The 19,569-nt window shown below is 33.0% G+C and overlaps 1 protein-coding gene across 2 annotated transcripts in view; it reads left to right on the forward strand.

Moving 5' to 3' along the window:
- Positions 1 to 19,569, forward strand: part of LOC124371184 (EH domain-binding protein 1-like) — a 75,519-nt gene that overhangs the window by 24,603 nt on the left and 31,347 nt on the right. For both annotated transcript variants that reach the window (XM_046829498.1, XM_046829499.1), the window contains exons 10-14: positions 1,475 to 1,650; positions 7,651 to 7,828; positions 11,978 to 12,182; positions 13,824 to 13,915; positions 14,584 to 14,641. In XM_046829498.1, coding sequence (XP_046685454.1) covers positions 1,475 to 1,650; positions 7,651 to 7,828; positions 11,978 to 12,182; positions 13,824 to 13,915; positions 14,584 to 14,641 — 709 coding nt within the window. The remainder of the gene's footprint in view (positions 1 to 1,474; positions 1,651 to 7,650; positions 7,829 to 11,977; positions 12,183 to 13,823; positions 13,916 to 14,583; positions 14,642 to 19,569) is intronic.

Consider the following 19,569-nt stretch of genomic DNA (forward strand, 5'->3'; position numbering starts at 1 on the left):
AGTAGTGTATTTTTTCCAAATGTGACAGTGTAAAACTGAAATATTTTTGTTTATATAACACTGTTTGTGTAATTAAAAAAAAATAAAAATAACTTTATAATAGAGTAATGAAATGTAATCTTAAATTTTTAACATATATTTATAAATATAAACTGCATTAGAAATTACATTTATGAACATGCTTTAATTTTCAACATTATCGTTATTAACATCAAAACATTTCACAAAGATATTAAAAGTTTCTTTCAACAAGTGATCACTTTTAAATCGTTATCTACCTAGAAATCTTTTATGTTTAAAAAGAATCTGATGTGCTGCCAGGACTGCGTGGTGGGTGGCTGGTTCAGTAATTCCAAATGACCGTTGTCCTGTTGTGTCTTTATTTTAGCCGCAGCATGAAACCTAGCAATTATATAAGAACACCAATAGAGAACCTCTGCTGGCACTTTTGAAGGTTGTGCTTAAGCTTTAATAAGATTTTACAATACCTTTCAGCATGTATTGTTGTTACTCTGGTGGAAAGTCTTATTAGAATAATGCTTTTCCAGTCTCAAAAATAAAATATAGTAATAAACTAGAAAATGGCAATATTAATTCATCCTCATACTATCTTCATACCTTTCGAAATACTGTCACTAGACTACAGATAATTTTAACTACGCATAACGTCAACTGGAATTGTCGTTGCTTACAGGAGTTATGTAGTTGTTGTTGATAACTAAAGTAGTTTTGACTTTCCTTTTGTGCTTTATTTAAGATTTTTAGATTTGTTAAAGGTCAAAAATATGTAAAATACCTAAAAAGACTCTTTTTGGTGTTTTAAAACTCACCTGTTGAAGTAATTTATTTGACTTTGCCAGATTTTTAAGCTTGTTCAGTGGGCAAAACAACAGTCTTTTTAAAATGAAATGTACAAGTTGTATGTATTTTTTATGTGTAATAAATTTGTCTTTATTTTGAACTTTTATTTGAGTGACTTTGGTAATATGCTATGCTGTGCGAAATGTAAAAAAGTAAACAAAATAATTTTTTTGTAAAAAATAATAGTTAATATCTTTTCAACATAATGGTAATTAATTGTAATGTTATTTCGTTATTCTGTAGCTTTTGATGAATGAAAAGTTATATAACATGATACACTTGTAATTTTATGTGCACATTATTTACTTTCAACATAAGCTTGCAAAACTCCTAAAAACGTGTTGCACTACTGGTGACTGTAGTCAGCACTTGGAGGATTGAGTGATGCCATTGACATTGAGTCTCTAGAGTACACTACTGCTACGTCTGCTAAATACTTATCTATCCACTTCACAAACAGTCACTTCAGTCAATACAAGAAATAAATTAAATGATAAATAGTCATGCAAAACGTATTTTGGCATCATACCATTTTCGTAGTAACTGGTAATCTAAGAAAACAGAATAAATAATTATTTAACTGTATAATAATTTGTGTTTTATATATTTATAGAGAGTTTGACTCGCTGACCGCTCACGATGTGAAGGGGAACTGCAAGAAAGCGTTTGATGCCGGCGAGGCACTGGGCATACCGAGGGTAATCGAACCTGCGGACATGGACATGCTCACTGTCCCGGACAAACTAGCCGTCATGACGTATCTCTATCAGTTGCGAGCACATTTCACAGGTACAATACGAGAACTGAGATTCAAGTGAACAAATTCCATCTCGTAAAAACTATCTTGCTTTTGATATTCCACCACAAAAGAGTCGTATCAAATCAAAAACCAATTTAAATTCGAATCATCTACATCCATTTCTTATTCTTAGTGTACATATGAATGGTGTCCATGAGTGTATAATTATAATCCACTGAATCTTCAAAAAAAATTAGAGAATTGATTAACAACTAAATCTGCTAAGATTCGCCATGTCACTAATTATTATACAGAAGTCTTGTTCATGTCTATTCCATTTTGTAAACGCTTAACCAAATTAATATTATTTTAATAATTATAATTTTGTTGCAGACCTTTTAATAGTATACAGTATGAACTAAATTGTGCTGAAAGGATAATACAAATTCGGACATTTGCCATCGTTATACAAGGTTGAAAAAATAACAAATATTTTCATTATTTAAAAAAAAATGTTTCTTGTACATTAATGTTGTCACCTTCAAAATACCCCTATTAGATATTATACACTTGTGTCAGCACTTCTTCCAATCCTCAAAACACCTCTCAAATTTGATCTTTGGGGTAGCCTTTGGCTTTTTCAGTGATGCCATTTTAATGTCATCTATGCTTGTAAAACAGCGGCCCTTTAGGGTTCTCTTTATTTTTGGAAATAAAAAGTCACACAAAGTCATGTCTGGAGGATATGGAGGCTGGACATCTTTACAGTACTGTTTTTGGCCAAAACTTCGTGAACAAGCAATGAAATGTGTGATCCAGGCGTTTTTTCTGATTGCTTCACCCAAATGGTGTTGAACTTGCAGGTAGTACTTCCATTAACCATTTGACCTTGTGGTAAGAATTCATGATACACTATGGCATTAAAATTGAAGAACACAGTGAGTATAATCTTCATATTCAACTGCACTTATTGAGCCTTTTTCGGTCTAGGCGATCTAGAATGCCTCCACAGAGATGATTGAGCCTTAGTTTCTACATCATATCTGTAACTCATGTTTCATTACCTGTTATAACACATTTCAGTAGTTCTGTATCATTGTCCTGAGCAATTTCTATTTGCCGCTGTTTTTGTTTAATACAACAATTTTGGAACAAATTTTACTGCCACACGTTTCATATCCAAAACATTAAAAACATTTCAAGGCACAAATCAATTAGTATACCAACATCATTAATGACTTATCTGATCGTAATCGTTGGATAGTGCCAGTGAATGAATATTAACTATTTAATGCATTCTGGTTATTACTTAAACACTGCTACAGATTGAATAAAATTACTTACCTGGATGAATAAAATTGAATGTGTACTGACTGTATCTTGAATTTAAAAAAGCAAACAAATGCATGAAGTCAAGAAAGGTATCGACGGGCTAATGGGTCCATTTAGCATTGATGAGGGGTACATGATTAATAGGTACATAAATACTAATATACAAGGGCTGTCCAGAATGTAGAAAGTATGTAGGTTTTGAAATAAAAAATTAATAACATGAAAGAAAAGACACCTATAATGTACGTTTAACACTTCGCACGCCATTAATAAGTCCATTAACTTTGTTATAACACCAAGAAAAGTAAAAAAAAATCTTTTTCTTTAAGTTGAAAGCAAATTTTTATTATAACTAAATTATAAAAGGTAAAAGCAAAAAAGTATAAAACAGGGCATCTTATTTAAAATTAGCGTATATATTGATAAAAAATAAACTATTTACAAAACTGTTTTCTAAAATAATTCTGCTATTAAAATTAAATACACCTCGTCGCTCTATAAGACAGGATAAATATTTCAAACTAATCACAACACTACCACACGATGAAGAATAATAACGAGATACGTAGTTTATGTGCACTCGTGACAACCGAGAAAGCAGTAATACACGCCACGGATATGTTTGGTTATGGCTCTGTAGGAGACAGAACTGGCAAGCAGGTGGTCGGAGTTAAGCAAAGGGTGCTCCCGTCCCTCTGCCGCATAGTGAAGGTTGTTAATAAATACATCCGTGGATAAGGACGGAGCGTGCACTGGGCATTTCAAAGGCCTTTTGTGAACTAAAAAACTTTTTAAGAGACAATCTATAATATCGGATATAACTGTATTTGGCGTTTTGGTCAAGTCTACCATTATAATATTTCTATCTACGGCGTGGGAAGGGTTAAAAGCTACATTCCTAGGCTATGTATCAAAGTAATCGCTATTTAAATCATATTGTTTGACACAAATCTTGTTGACCCCATCTTTGAAGAATTCCAACTGAAGCACTGTATTGCATGGTCTTCATCGCTGGACAGAGGTGGTGTCACTTGGTGTTAGGTCTAGTTGTATGGGGAATGATAGAACATCTCGTATACAAAAAAAATCTAAGAGCTGTCTGGTAATATTGGCTGTGTGTGGAAATCGCTTTTCCTCAACGCTTGTACGTATCACCTGTTTTAGTTCCTGCACTGCTTCACAATACGTTTTGCATTGAACAAAAATAATTTCCCACATTAAACTTTCCAGAGCTCTGGTAGCATAGAAACAGAAATATACAATATACTGTGTTAACACATTGAACCTTAAACCTATAACATCGAATTTACTCAGTATACTGGCAGTTTTTTGTGATTTAAAATTTTTTTAAATTCTGAAAACTGTTTTAATCTAACATATTATATATCAACTTAAAGAGGAGAACACACAGTTTAAGAAAATGTGCCTTTTTATGATAAAATAATTATTTGAACAAAATTATAAAGTAAACAAAATTATAGAAAAAAATAAAATTTGAAAAATTGTAACTTTGTATAAACGTTTTATTTTTCACCCCCCTAATGTTGTATAACCGTTTTTTTTTTATATAAAATTAACATAAAAGAAAGAAAGTATTCATGTTAGTACTAATGGAAGGCCTATCATAATCATACTCAGCACCATTCACGTCTTGATCATAAGGCCTAACCTCAAAATCTGGATCAGGATCATTGTCGTTGAGAAATTCACCCTACGATCAAAAATCATAAATTTGACCGAAGATTTTTTCAAACTGAATCGCAGATGATCTTTTATTTTCATTAAAAAGATGATCATCCTCCTCCAAATCATGCTCAGAATCTGACATATCATGTATCATGTGCATCGTTATTTTGTCTAAACGATTACTCAGAGGACTTGTATAAAAATTTGCAATATGGAGTATCAATTTGCCGATTCATAAATCTAGCATGATTAATATTTATGTAAGACAATTGGAGAATAAGAATTCAAAAGAGAATATGGGTAGTATTAAATTTGAGTTTAGAAAACATAAAATGCGGCACAAATAAATAAATTTATTATGTTTTTTGAAGGAGGAAAAATGGAATGAATTGGATGAAAATATGTTATTGAACTTAGGGGTAGAACAACTTTTTTAATAATTTTTTTAAGAAATATGTAGACTTGTGGCACTTTAGCTCTCCACTAATCAGTAAAAGTAAAAAGAAGAATATTAATAGTAATAGGAAAATCAACTGGTATAATGATAAATTGGCAGAAGATAGAAATGTTATGTTAAATTTTTTTAATGTTTATAAATGCCTTAGAGATAGGGGGTCAGAGCAGACACCTGTAGCCTACAACGTGTATTTAGCTTCTAAAAGAACTTACAGGTCAATCTGACCACCGCAAAAAGACAAGCTTATGAGCAGTATATAGAGACATCAGCTAACAGTTGTAAGGCTGCTTGGGAAATAATCAATTTGGAAAAATCTCCTGCTTCTTCCAAAGATATTTACTTAGATCCTGAACTTACTAACCAGTTTTTTCCTTGATTCAGTCACTGAGCTCTCAAACAATCTGCCACAGAATAATTCTCCTTTCATGGATTTATTGGGTAATATTCCTGTTCCTCCTAACTCATTTCAGTGGAAAGAAATTAAACAAATGATTTAGTTAAAATGGTTTCTAAACTCTCAAATTCCAAAAGTATGGACTATTACTGGTTATCTAACAATATAATCAAGAAAAACCATCCATGAAATCAAAAGGCCATTGGCTAATGTCTTCAATAAATGTCTGGAGGCGGGTTTTTTTTTTCCCTGACTCTTTAAAAGTGTCAAAAGTTATTCCGATTTTACAAAAAAGGTGACAAGGACAAGCCGCAAAGTTATCGTCCAGTTTTCTATTGTCCCCATTTTCTCTAAAATTTTGGAAACCATCATGCACCAACAGCTTTTTTTTTGTATTTTGAATATTTCAATCTCCTGTCTGAATCACAATTGGTTTTCGGCCAGGCATGTCCACAACTTCAGCGGTGTTGGAGGTTGTTAGTCATACCCTTGTGGCCTTCGAGAGGAGGGAATCAACGGCTCCTATCTCTCTTAGATTTAAGCAAAGCTTTTGATTGTGTCCCCTTTGATTCAATCATTCAAAAACTTAAATATTATGGTATTTCTGAGAGTGCTTGTCAGATTATTACCCTCTTATCTATCGGATAGAATAAAAGCAGTTTGTATCTATTAAGGGGTGTAATTCTTCAATGAAAGAGGTAACAATTGGAGTCCACAGGGTCTGTATTAGGACCTTTCTTTTTTACTGTAATAATTAATGACCTGTCAGTGAACTTAAATGTAAACTCAGTTATCTATGCGGATGACACGTCTCTTTTCTCGAGTAACCGATATCTGGACGTTCTTCAAACAGAGATTGAAAATGCTCAAACCGGAGCATTAAAACTGGTTCACCCTCCAAAAATTACATTGCAATCCAGAAAAAACTCAAAATCTGTTGCTGAGTTTAACATCTAAAGAAAAGCCTCATCCTGTAAAGTTGTTAGGCTTTGTTATTGATTCGAAATTGACCTGGCTCTGCATGTAAATAATGTGTGTATAAAAATCTCGAGAGTCAGTTATTTACTATGGAAATTAAGAGCTTTAATATCAATAGAACATCTGAGGTCTTCCTATTTTGCACTGTTTCAATCACACTTATCTTATGGTCTAATTCTTTGGGGTCATTCTTCTGGTGTATCGGATATTCTCATCATACAAAAGAAAGTCGTCAGAACACTGTGTGGAGCCAGGTATCTTGAACACTGCCGACCTTTGTTCATCCAAGCTAAAATTCTTACAGTGATCAATTTTGTACATCTACCATATCCTTATCTACACTAAAACTAACTTACATTTATTTTTCACTAGGCAGCATTTTCATTGCCATTTGACTAGATCAGCCATAAGCTTGACTTGCCGCAGCATCGCCTATCAAAAACAGGCTCCTCACATCAGGTAAATTGTGTCAAATTTTTTAACAAATTACACGTTTCGGCTCATGACACTCCATTATCTAATTTTAAGCACAAATTGACCACCTGGTTACAGAATAATCCATTTTATTCTGTAGAGGAGTTTTTACAAACTGATGTTTGCCTTATCTTTTAAGCATAAGTAGCCTATTTATCTGTCTAATTGTTCATTCATGAAATGTCTTATTTATGTATCTTATTTAATAGCCTGTTTTTAATGTATAAATGTGACTGTGCCTATTTCATTGTAATGATCAATGGCAATAAAAGTATTTGACTTTGACTTTGACTTTGACTTTACTCATTCTACACAATGATCAAGAAAAATAAAACTTGTATCACTAAGAAACCAGTCAAAATAATCACTAAACTAACATTTATCACTTTATTCAGTAACAGTGAAACTTTGTTTATAAATAACAATGCTCGCATCACTGCGTCGTCAGTCGGTTACATAACTAAGCAGTTGTGCAATAGTTGAAAATACTAATTTTACAGCTGCATAACTGTTACTTGTCATAAAAAGACATATAAATATAAACAATATAACATAGGAAATAGTCTTAAACAACTAAAGCCTGAGTATAGGTCGGGCGTATACGCGTTATAACGGCGTGCGTGCTAGCCCGACCTATACTCGGGCTCCATATTCAATGTGTTAAGGAAGAAAGTTTTGCCATATTCATCCAGTGTTTATTCAACTAGATCTATATTTTTCTTTTTTCAGGACATGAACTGGAGGTCCAGCAAATCGGCAAGACAACTGATGAGTCCTCGTACATGATTGGTCGGTTCAGTACAGACACGGACACCGATGTCACGGTTCAGCTGTTCGGTCAGGAGATCATGAATCTCCGGTCCAAGAGAGAGGGCTCTGAGCAGAAATCTGTTACAAACAGTTGGAGGTAGTCTATTGTTGTTAATTTATGTTTGGTTTAGAATAGTACAGGTCACAAACAATTATACAATCACAGTAATATGATCTGATATCAATATGGGTAATAGTGTTTTTGAAGATGATACTGTTTTTATAACAAAAATAATTATTTCTGTGCTGTGATTCTCAAACTCATATACTTTCCGCGGCATTGCTTTGGCTTGGTTTAGTAGTTATTTCAAAGAAAGGCGTCAAGTGGTTTCAATCTCTGGACATAATAGTGACGAACAAACTGTTGATTACGGGGTAATCCAGGGCAGTACATTAGGACCAGTTTTATTTTTTATTTATATCAATAATATTTCCAGACTTAATTTATTTGGGAAGCTTTATTTGTTTGCCGATGACAGTTTGATTTTCATTTCAGGTGGTAAAAACTGGCGAGATGTTAAATTAAATGCAATGAGTGACTTAAAGACGTTTAAAAAATGGTTTGACCAAAATATTCTTTCATTGAATATTTCCAAAACAAAATTTATGCCTATTTCTCTGCATTCTAATACAGAATATAATTTGACAGATCTAATAATTCATCAGTGCGATAGTTACTCGAATTCGACATGTGGGTGCAAAGAAATAGAGCTCGTAAAACGCTACAAATACCTGGGAGTTATTTTTGACTCTCGCTTAAAATGGTCTGAGCACGTTGATTATGAAGGAAACAGGATTTTTCCGGACATTTGCCATCGTTCAGTGAAACAATAAAAAATAATAAACTAACATATTACTCTAACATATTTACTCTAAACTAACAATAAATTTATTGTTTCACTGAACGATGGCAAATGTCCAGAAAAATCTTGTTTCCTTCTCAATCCTTCCATCGTCAAAAATAACCTTCAAACAAAGAACGTTGATTATGTCCTTAACAAAATTAAAAAGTATATTTATGCATTTAGGAAACTAAGTGAAATTTTAGACGGAAACAAGATAAAATTAGCGTATTATGCTTACGTTCAGTCACTTCTTTCCTTCGGTAACATTGCGTGGGACGGTGTGTGTGGAAAAATGTGTGTTATCCAACTGTGTCTCTCTTTCAGGAATCCTCCCTACTTTCACTATGACAGTTATATATAAAAAATTTACTAATTCACATCTACAAAAATGCTAATACAATATTACCAGAAATTGGAATACAATATTACCAGTATTGTTAATACACTATTACCAAACAAGATATTTAGAACATGTTGGTATTAGTAATTAGATTAGATAAATCCTTTTCAAAAACCAATTCTTACTATATTTCACATATTCTATTTAGAAACATATGTAACAAATTTCAGCATTTAAATTTATTTGAATCAGGTAGTATTGCAAAATTTAAATATCATGTCACAGAACTGTTGTTACAAATTGGAGTCCAAGGATCCGAGACTTTCATTCACTCAGACTGGGGACCAACCTGACCTTGACCCCTCCTCATTCCCCGGTGCTTGTCATATCACGGTCTTGTGTATGTGGTCTTAATTCTACCGATGGTTTTGTCTAATACGACAATATTATCTCTTATCTCCTTCATCACACAACTACATTTCTACATCTTATGCCTTAACCCTTTTAACCCCGACGTCCGTACTATACGGACGTCGTAAAAAATGGCGTCAACTCCCGACGTCCGTATAGTGCGGACGTTGCACTTTTCATTACTTTACTGGCCACCTATTTCACCAAATGCTTTGAAATTTCACAGACTTGTGCACAAAGATATTTTGCATCGAAATATATTAGTTTGTAATGGTTTGACTTCGTATTTTGTCAGTCTGTGACTGAGCAATTGCAGTTCGTCTCGACTGACTGCTCACGCTTGTTGCAGACAGCTGTATATCACGTGGTTGTGAATATTCCGTTTTCTTCACAGTTTTAGGTTAAAGCAGTGTAAAGTACGGCAGTTAAAGTTTAGTTTATTATTTGTTTGATTTCAAAATGAGTAAAAGACATCGTTCAAAGTCTCCCGTAAGTGAAAATACACTAATTAGTAACCTAGTTGCAAATGGTGTGGATGTGATTAGTGACGACAATTTGAGTGATGTAAATATTGTTTTAAAACTTTTTTTAAATTTAGATTATGAACAGTTATAGTTATTTTGTCAGAAATAACTTTGGTTTTATGTTTATTTTAAGTACTGTGAATTTCAAAGGTCTTGTTACATTGCCTTGCCCAGAAATGGCAAAAAGAAAAATTTACACGGCTTTACAAAAATTGATGTTACTCCACTTGTAAATAAGGTAGGCCTATAATTTTTGTTTCCTTTTATTAAAGATTAAATATATCATAAAGTAAATGGGTATTTTTGTGTCAAATATTTTTTTATATATTTGTTTTCCATGATCAAACTTGAAATTTTTTCATTTTTATTTATTTTTTATAAATGTATATGTATGTAAAAAAAATTACTTCCAAAATAATAATTTTATTTGTATATTTCTGTAAGCTACATGTATAAAGAAGTAAAACAAAAAAAGAATTACCAAAATATCTTAAAAAATAACTGAGTTATGAATTTTTTACAAAACCCTTACATTTTGTCTGAAAATGGCTTGGGATTTCTGGCACATCACTTGATTTAATGGCCGGGGTTAAAAGGGTTAAAACACACCGACTCGTAACAGTAACACTTTTTTCGACATCTAGATAAAATACACTTTTTAGTACGACTCTAGCCTACGCACAGGCTGCTTGCCCATGTAGGCTAATTTCCATTTTAGAATATATGTTAATATGTAATAAATAGTTTACTTAAATTATTTAAATAATAATTATCCAACTACTATACTTAAAATTAAGTTGTTTTATTTTATCGCCACTTAGTAAGTATAGTAAAAGGGTAATTTACTATTTATCAAATGTAAATAAATCTAATATCTATGTGTATATGTTTTTGGAAATAAAAAATGTTTCTATTTTATTCTATTTACTCAACATAAAAAAGTGTTTACAACATAATGTATATAAGATATTGGATTTATTCATGAAACCTAAAATCTGTGCATGGTATTGAGTCCTTAAAGCTTTTATAATAAAAATATAAAATTGATAGGATACTATTAACAAATTTAAGTATAAAAAACTAGCAAAACCAATTATATGACACTGACATCGTAGTTCAAGCCTTCTTCTTCACATTGTAGGAGTAGTACATAACAAATGTTTATTGGAATAATGCAACAAAACTAAAAATATTCAGTTAATTAAAAAATAAGATTAGGAATTGTAATCAATTCTAAAAATGCATAGTGAATAATAGTATCAGTAAGAAACAAACAAAATAAACATATTTTTACAAAAGATAATTATACAGGATGTTCACAAAAGGCTGTCACAAACTTCTGTAGGTGATAGTGTTCATCATTTCAAACAAAGAATGTCATAATAAATGTTGCCAAACATGTCACAGTTATGCTCACTTATGCGTTGACGGATTTCGTTGGAAAAACTACCATTGAAATTGTTATAAAAATTGAAAAATAAGTAATTTTTTTATAAATTATGTAAAACAGCTGATGCCTTTCAAATTACAAAATGTTTAATGCTCCCGACTTGTGCAAGCGTACCTCTAAAGTGGTCATGCTTCTTATGCATTGACTTCATTCTTCTTATTTTCACTTCTTATTCATTGAAACAAGTACTGTTGGAATTGTAATGAAAATGTTCAAATAGTCGGTATCTAGTAAAACTTTTATAACTATACTGGTTTTTTCGTTATTTGATTTTTTAAATTTTCAAAAGATACCATTTTGTTAATACTAAAGAAAATAGCACATTTTTTAAAAATGTTTCTCTTATCTATTTAAACCTATGTGCCAAGTTTGATTTCTTTAGCTTAACTAGTTTTAAAGATAATAATTTTTTGCTATAAAAGAAAAAACAAAATGGAGTCTAGCGGCTTAACAAAACATTTCTAAACCTATGTTTATATGACATTTTTTGCTTGAAATGATGAATACTATCACCCGTAGAAATTTGTGACACCCTTTTGTGAACACCCTGTATACATTATTTATTCTAGAAATATGTATGGAATAACCGTCTTAATTTGAATATGACAAGTTACTTCTTTAAACTGTAGCAAATACCTTCAAGTATATTTCCATTACAAGTGTTCTTGTTTTCTAGCCGAAGTATTGATTCATCAGAAGGAGAGACAGAGCGGGAGAGTCTTCGCAGCACATTGCGGCTAAAACTGCCCCTGGTGTCGGATATAAGCGACTCCGGCGAGAAATCCCCATCATCTGTCAAAGATGTAATATTCGCTAGTTCCAAGAGTATATTGGGCAAAGTGCTTTCTCCAACTAAGGAAAAATACACAAACAGAGAAAAAGTAAGTGATTACAGCTTGTTTGATCGAATCTTTATCTTAAGTCTACTTTAATTATAATTGATAATTATATTTATTACATGACATACTCAAAGTTTAATGAGTACATTGTTAAACCTTAAAACTATACTACTTAAATGTATATATGAAATAAATAAAGTACATTTTTCACAGCTACAAAGTACAAATTAAAAGTATAGGATGGAAGGTAGTTTTTATTAATGCAGTAAAGAGTTTTTTTTATAAATTGGGAGCATTTAAAGTTCTATATGTAAAATATGTTCAAGTTCAATTAACGAGTCTTTAATATTCAAAGACAACATATAAAAGTACCAAAGTAAATTGGTGGTGTTCAAGTTGACCGAAGAAGTAAGAAATAGTAAGTAAGAAATCCAAAAGGAGAAAAGAAATAAACATAATTTTGGTACTCTTGAAACAGCTAAGACAGTACTGGAAGTCCTAGCCATTTATTTTGTGTAAGACAAAAATCTTTGAGAAACAAAACAATTTGGCAGAAGGGAAACTAAACGATTGGTAGGTTAAAAATTCTCTCTATTATTTGCAGCCTAAAAAAACAATAGCCACTGGTAACATCAGTTTTTGTCAGTAATATGGTACATCGGGTCTGAATTGTCTACAAAGCAGTTCAGGAGGGTCTTGGCCTTTAAGTGAGGTTATCTTTAATAATATTAACCCTTTGCGCTCGAAAGGCTAGTAGCACTGGCAATACCAAGATTGCAGACAGCTTGTGTTAGCATTGCCGTAGTTTGTCCTCGCAACTCGTATGGCCAGTACAGACAGCTGCACTACTTTCATTATCAGCAGCCATATTTTTTGTTTGCCTCCCCAGATTGAAATTATTTTTCTATATCCTCTGCGTTATTTGCATAGTTATTTTAAATGTTTAAAGAAGAAATGAAAACTAATTTAAAATTTACTTTTAATGAATCTTTCTAATACAAAGAAAAACATACATTTGAGAAATTTAATTCTTTTATATATATATATATATATATATATATATATATATATATAGACAAAAAGATATGTAAATAAAATATTATAAAGTAGGCATTTAAAGTTGTGTTACACTCAGACATGAACGATTTTACATTTTTTTCAGTCTTTACATTATTCTACGGAATAAAACTTTTAAAAATATACATCTATATCTTGTAGTCAAGAATAGTTAGCACACGTCTTATAATAAAACTTTCTAGGTCTCTATCCCTTCAATTAATTCAGTGTATAGGTCCACTACATCATTCGTCTTATTTGCACGGTCATTGTTTAGAAAAGAATTATAGGCTAATTTAAAGTTTACTGCTTTACCTAAAATTTACTTTAAAAAACAGCTGCTCGATAGATTTCAGCACTCACCATTCATTATAAAACAAAGAGAATATTATAAAATAACTGCTATGTTTAGTGGCCAGTGGTGATGGCCGTACGAGCTGAGATAACATTGAGGCAAAAATTAATCCGTGCTTCCGACAAAATGGCGGCAGCCAGTAGAGCTGGCCAAACAACCTCCCAGGACAAATTATAAATACTGCCTTCTAGTGCATAGGGTTAATGATGGTGAAAATTACTTGATTGCAAATACAATAACAAATAATACAGATGTTTGTCATCTGTGTACAGAGCAAGTCTCCCGTGAACTCCGGATCCAGACCTGTACTGATGACCAGGAGACAGTTGACGGACCCTTTTGGATCAGACGAGGAGGAAGAAATGTAAGTTAGGTTTTAATGTGAAAGTTTGGTTTTTTTTTATTTACACTGTTGTAAAGTCTTAGGGACAACAATGATAATATAGAAGCACTGCATATGTGTGAAACATGTGGAAATAGCTAAAGAAAAGAAGACAGTTGATAACTAATAATACTGTAATCTGATCAGATTAGTTCTGTATTCTCTCTGCCTACCAATTCCAACCGTTCAATGTTTTTCTCCTAAATGTTGAATTTGAGTCAGGTTGTGTAAAGCTGTCGGGAGATTACTGTTAAGAGTGTAGATTTTACAATAAGGGTAAGTTGTAAAAAAATATTTGATCAATCATTGGGTACGAATCAGAATTGTGGTGACACTTCTGGTGTTATAGTCATGTGTCACAGGTTAAAAAAAAGTATTTAGTATTTGTAAATGTATTGTCGTAAAATTTTGCCAATTATACACTTCAACACAAAAACATCATCGCTAAACACAATTTCCAATACTATAACAACCAAATCATTTGACGGTATCATGGCTTTCAATTTTTAGACTATGTTTATGGTTACGGCTTGTTTTACTTAAAATTAAATGACTGTCATCTCCACGGTTAAATGCAAACACAATCTTAAGTGAATATAGGTTTTTTCCTCTGTGTGTTTGCTCAATAACAAAAAAAAATTTATTTTCAGAAACCAACAAAAAGCTGACAACGAACCAGGAAATAAAGCTCCACCTTCACAAATAAACGTGAGTTTTAAATTAGTTATGTCTTTGAAATTGAAATTTATTAGGGCCATTATTTAATAATTGAATAGCTCATTTGTAACATTTATTGTTGAGATATTACAGAACGGTTTGTAGCCAAAAAACATAATTTTTGTGTTTGGGAAAGAATACAGATAAAACGTTTCAACGTCCAAAGTTTGTCTCTTAGAGCACGAAAAATAAAATGCATATTTTATATGAAAATAGAGGCAAAGTAATTAAACAACAATTGAGAATGATAACACCATAATGTACCCCATATATGTGTGTTTGTCCATAAAATACAGTTTGAGGAGTAAATGAGTTACAACATTTACCTCTTTGTTACAGTTTATGTTGCAGGCAGTGTAGAAAATTGTAATTTTCATAGAGAAATCAGTTATTTACTTGTTTAGATCAATTTATTTCCAACACTACCAGCAATTCGTTTTATTTATAACTTCTGTCTGGACCATGAAACGTCATCTCAATGAAACAATGTTGTATTAAGCTATTCTTGATTTCTTTCTCCAACAGTCTTGATTTAATGAGTCGCTGTTGGCAGTGCTTAATTTCTAAAATTTTAGGTGTGGGAACTCTTAAAGCGGGGAAGCTCAGAACCGGTGGGTATGGAATACACCCCAGGAAGGAGGGGGGCCCTCACCCAGGAAAACTTTTGAAAATTATAACTGTAAACCTTTGTTTTTAGGCCACCCAGACATAATTAATACATTCATTTTTATAAAATACCAAGTGATATTTTAATGCTGTTTATTTTCTTTAAGGTGCTTGATTAGGATGTAAGAAAATAAAAAACATGAATTTAAATTATTGAGTTTACTCTCTACTCTACTCTACTCCATTAACACCTTGTTGCCTACTTTAAATTTCCCAGAAATATTTGGTTTGATTTCATTGACCATTTTGTTTGAATCAATGAAAAGCTCGCCAATATTAATTTTTTAATGAATGGTAAAATAAAAAAACAAATTGAGCCTTATTCACAGTTTTATTTATACACATTACAGTAGTAATAATAATACATATTAATATGTAAATGGATGTTTGTTAATATAAAACAGCTTTTTTACAAGTTTGCATATTTTACAAAAAAATTGCATACCTTATGGGTACAAAACAATATTAATACATTCAAAAATAAACCAACTTCTTAGAAAGGAAAAAGGAAGCGTTTAATTACACACAAAATAAATGACACACAGAGTGGAGTAACACGGTTTCATTTTTTTAAATTTAGTGTAGTTTTTAAAAAGTTAAGGTTGATTATTTATTTGCTTATTAGTTATTATAACAAATATGTACGGATTTGTAGTATAATATTTGTAAGGCAATGCCAAGACTGTTGGTAAACTTAGTTTTAGTTGTTTGTTAATATTTTAAAGTGAAAACTACAAAAGAAACAAAACAACAATACACAAAACTAACTGTAAGTACAAAAAAGAACTCAGAAAACTTGAGTTCAGAACACAACTATAAGTTAGGCATAGGCTAGTTATTTTAATGAAAACTTAATGTTCTGAAATTCTAAAAGATATTTAAAAAACAGATTTAGGAAAAAAGTTCCCACAATGCAATGCTGTCTTCATGGTAAGTTTTTCTGCCCTCGTTGTTTTGACTTGGTGTCAAGTGCAGAATGGTGTCCCTTCGCCAGCCAGGTTTGACGTGTCGCTCGGGATTGTATCTAGCCACAAGGAGGTCCTAGAGCCTGATCCGCAATAAATCGCAAACAGTGCTAATGTAGAGTGAAGATCTAAGAGGAGGACATAATTAGATTCATTGCAGAAAAACCACGTTCACATTCAGCACTAGGACACTGCAATACTATTTATGATGGAAATCAGTTTCTTAAACGACGGCGGTTGCTCTAGAATAGTAAGGTTTCTCTCCACTTAACATAGGCTTCAGTCCCTGCTTGAAGTGTCTGAAGTCTCTAATTATATCCTGAGAGCTGCTAATCTTAAATCTATCGCAGATTCGCTGGATCTCACATTCTCCGTAGGTGATAGATAAGTCTTTTGGCCAATACATGGGGTGGATCACTTTGATGTCATTCATGATTTTGGTGTAGTGTTCAGCCGCATTTGAAGATGATGATAGCAACCTTGAAGTCAAGTTGTTAGCGAGGGTCCGATAGAACTGTTTTTCTGGAATACTGGGTATCTTGGATCTTACACAAAGTTTAACATCTTGAAACATCAAATCGTCAATAGCAATTTTAGCTTCCACTGAACGTCTACCCATGTTTTCAACTCGGTTTTCAAACACTTTGATTAACAGTGTTACATCACTGTGGGGCTTGGATAAGGTTGAGGCTTGATTTTTTGAAGCTGTAAGGACAAATCCGATAACTCTTCTAGAGCATCGAACATCAATGCCAGGCTGTGTACAAAAGTTGTAGAAGATAATGTACTACAAAGCCCTTTGTAAGTTGAACGTTGCTTCGAGTCCCTTTGTTTGTCTTCAGATGCTTCAATGAAATGATTGTACAAAGCTTTAAAATCTGTCCAAACTGCTTTCACCGCCATTAAGCTGGAAGGCTACCCAACGAGTATCTAAAACACGGCCGATTTTCAACATTTGCTCCTCTAGTCCTTTAGCAACTTCTGCCAACTCCCTGCTGTTTTTCGGTGAACAACTAAACATGTTTCTAATTTTATCCATGAATATCTTAAAATGATTGATTCCAGCTACTTCTTCTATGGAATCGTGCACGGCAAGCTCTAAACGATGGGTTTCAAACAATGCCAAATGAACAAGTTGGGGAACGTTTCAGTAAGCTGTATAGCAAGGCCAGATTTCTTGCCTAGTGGCACTGAAGCACCATCACAAGTTAGAGCAATCATATGGTCTTTCATGAATTCAAAGCTTAGACCTAATGCTTGTAACTGATTTAAAAGTTCTTGTAATATACCAGCTGATGTTGTGCTATTTAGCTCAAAAAGTGTTAAGAACACTGTCATAGGGTTTTGCATTCCCTTTTAGAACAGTTCTGATATAAACCACCAAAGCATTTTTGTTTGAAACTGAAGTGACTTCATCCAAAGCAGGGAAAATTTAGAGTCTGACTTGATTAGGCCATTTATCAAGTCTGATTTCATTTCATCAGAAATGTGATGAATTATATTGGAGAGCAAGCAACATTTGAATGGTAGGATTCGCCCCATATCTAAGCCATTCATTATTTTGAAGATCAATTTCAGTTTCAAACTCAAAAAATGGCCTATTTAGTTTAGCTTGCTTATAAGCCGTGCGGAAAATGCGCTCAGTTACAATCTGCTGCTCTTTATGCATAGAAGCAACAGCTTTTTTCATTGTATCTTTCTTGGCTTCAATGAGTATTTTTTCAGCTAAAGAATGAGCTCGAGACCCACGGTGTAAAAATATCTTTTTTCCTAAGAGAGGATTGCTGGTCTTTTTTATTGTTTCCATAAGCGGTAACAGTTCCTAAAACCCACTCTTCGCTAATCTTTAGGCCCTTCGTTTTCTCTGCACCTAGAGTACTCACACTACGGCAAACGTTGCAACCTAGTTCTCTGTTCACAATTAACCATGGATTTTTAGCTTTAAATTCAACAATTTGTTCTTCAGACCAACAAACTGGCTGTTCACCCCTATTAACAAAATCATTATTTTTCATTACTAACCTTAGCTTCGTCTGCATCAGATCCCAAACCCACCAACCTGGATACTATTTTGACCGACGAGGAAGTCGAAGGGGAATGGTAATCGCAATTATCCTCATTGATCCCGATTGCGTCTTCTTTTTTATCTTGATCAACAATTGAAGTTGTAGTCAATGCTTCCGAACTGCAGTTCTCATTATTCGCATAACCTTTTTGTTTCTTAGGGTTAGGTTTAAAGAAATCAACAATTTTTCTGGTAGTCATAGTCAATTAGGAAACTATTTAGCTGCACCAGCACTAATAAGCATAAACACGAACACAATCAACGACCTGCACCTCAAAAACGAACTTAAGCATGATGGGATGCGATGCAACTTGTAACTTAAACGCGAAAAACCACACCAAGGTCAAGTCAACTAGTCAACACACTTGTGATCACTGGGGCGGTGGCGCGGTGAAGGAATGGAGGGGGAAAGGGAAGGGGGTGGGGTGGGTATTGCTTTGTTATTGAGAGGCGCAGCCGCGCATGCGCGAAACTAGGATGACTCGCCCGTCACCTTCCTCCTGCCTGATTCCGTGCAAGACTCATCACAGCACAGCTCACAACTGCTTGTACGGGCGCTTACTATCTGCTTACGAGTCACTCGCATAGCATAGCATAATATTGATCCTACCTACAATTTTTTTTAACTAAAACTTGTACTCGTAGTTTTAAAAGCGTTCCCTTGCGTTCCGGCACTCTTGGGAGGTAAAGGAACGCCGTTCCCTTGCGTTCCCACTGAAATTAACCACTGGCTGTTGGTAAATTGCTGTTTATTTATTTATTAGCACAAAAGAGAATTACAATGATTTAATAAGGCTCGTCAAGAAAAAAAATATTACAAACTAAATAAAATTAAAATACCAACTTAAATACTATTTGGTTCAAACAGGAAGCAGAGGATATAAACATATAATACAGTATAAGAGTATTTAAACATTAATTACATACTTGTACATACAGTTACATTGCAAACGAACCGATACATAGATACAATTAGTAGTTTGAAATTAGAGGTTACCCATTTCTGGTGAATCAGGACTGTAATCATGTATATGTGTAAATTTCATTTCAAGCAGGTACTGTTTAGTTAATGTTTTGATGGTATGTAATTATTGAATCTCCCTCCATGCTAAGGGAAATTTAGTACATTGGTAGTGACATGAACAAACTACATTTAAATTGACTATCTACTCTTGGTATTGTCAGGAACTCCTCCAGAGTGTATATTGGTCTTATCACTAGAA

This window comes from Homalodisca vitripennis, unplaced genomic scaffold, assembly GCF_021130785.1.
Source record: "Homalodisca vitripennis isolate AUS2020 unplaced genomic scaffold, UT_GWSS_2.1 ScUCBcl_1000;HRSCAF=4057, whole genome shotgun sequence".
NCBI classification, from domain to species: domain Eukaryota; kingdom Metazoa; phylum Arthropoda; class Insecta; order Hemiptera; family Cicadellidae; genus Homalodisca; species Homalodisca vitripennis.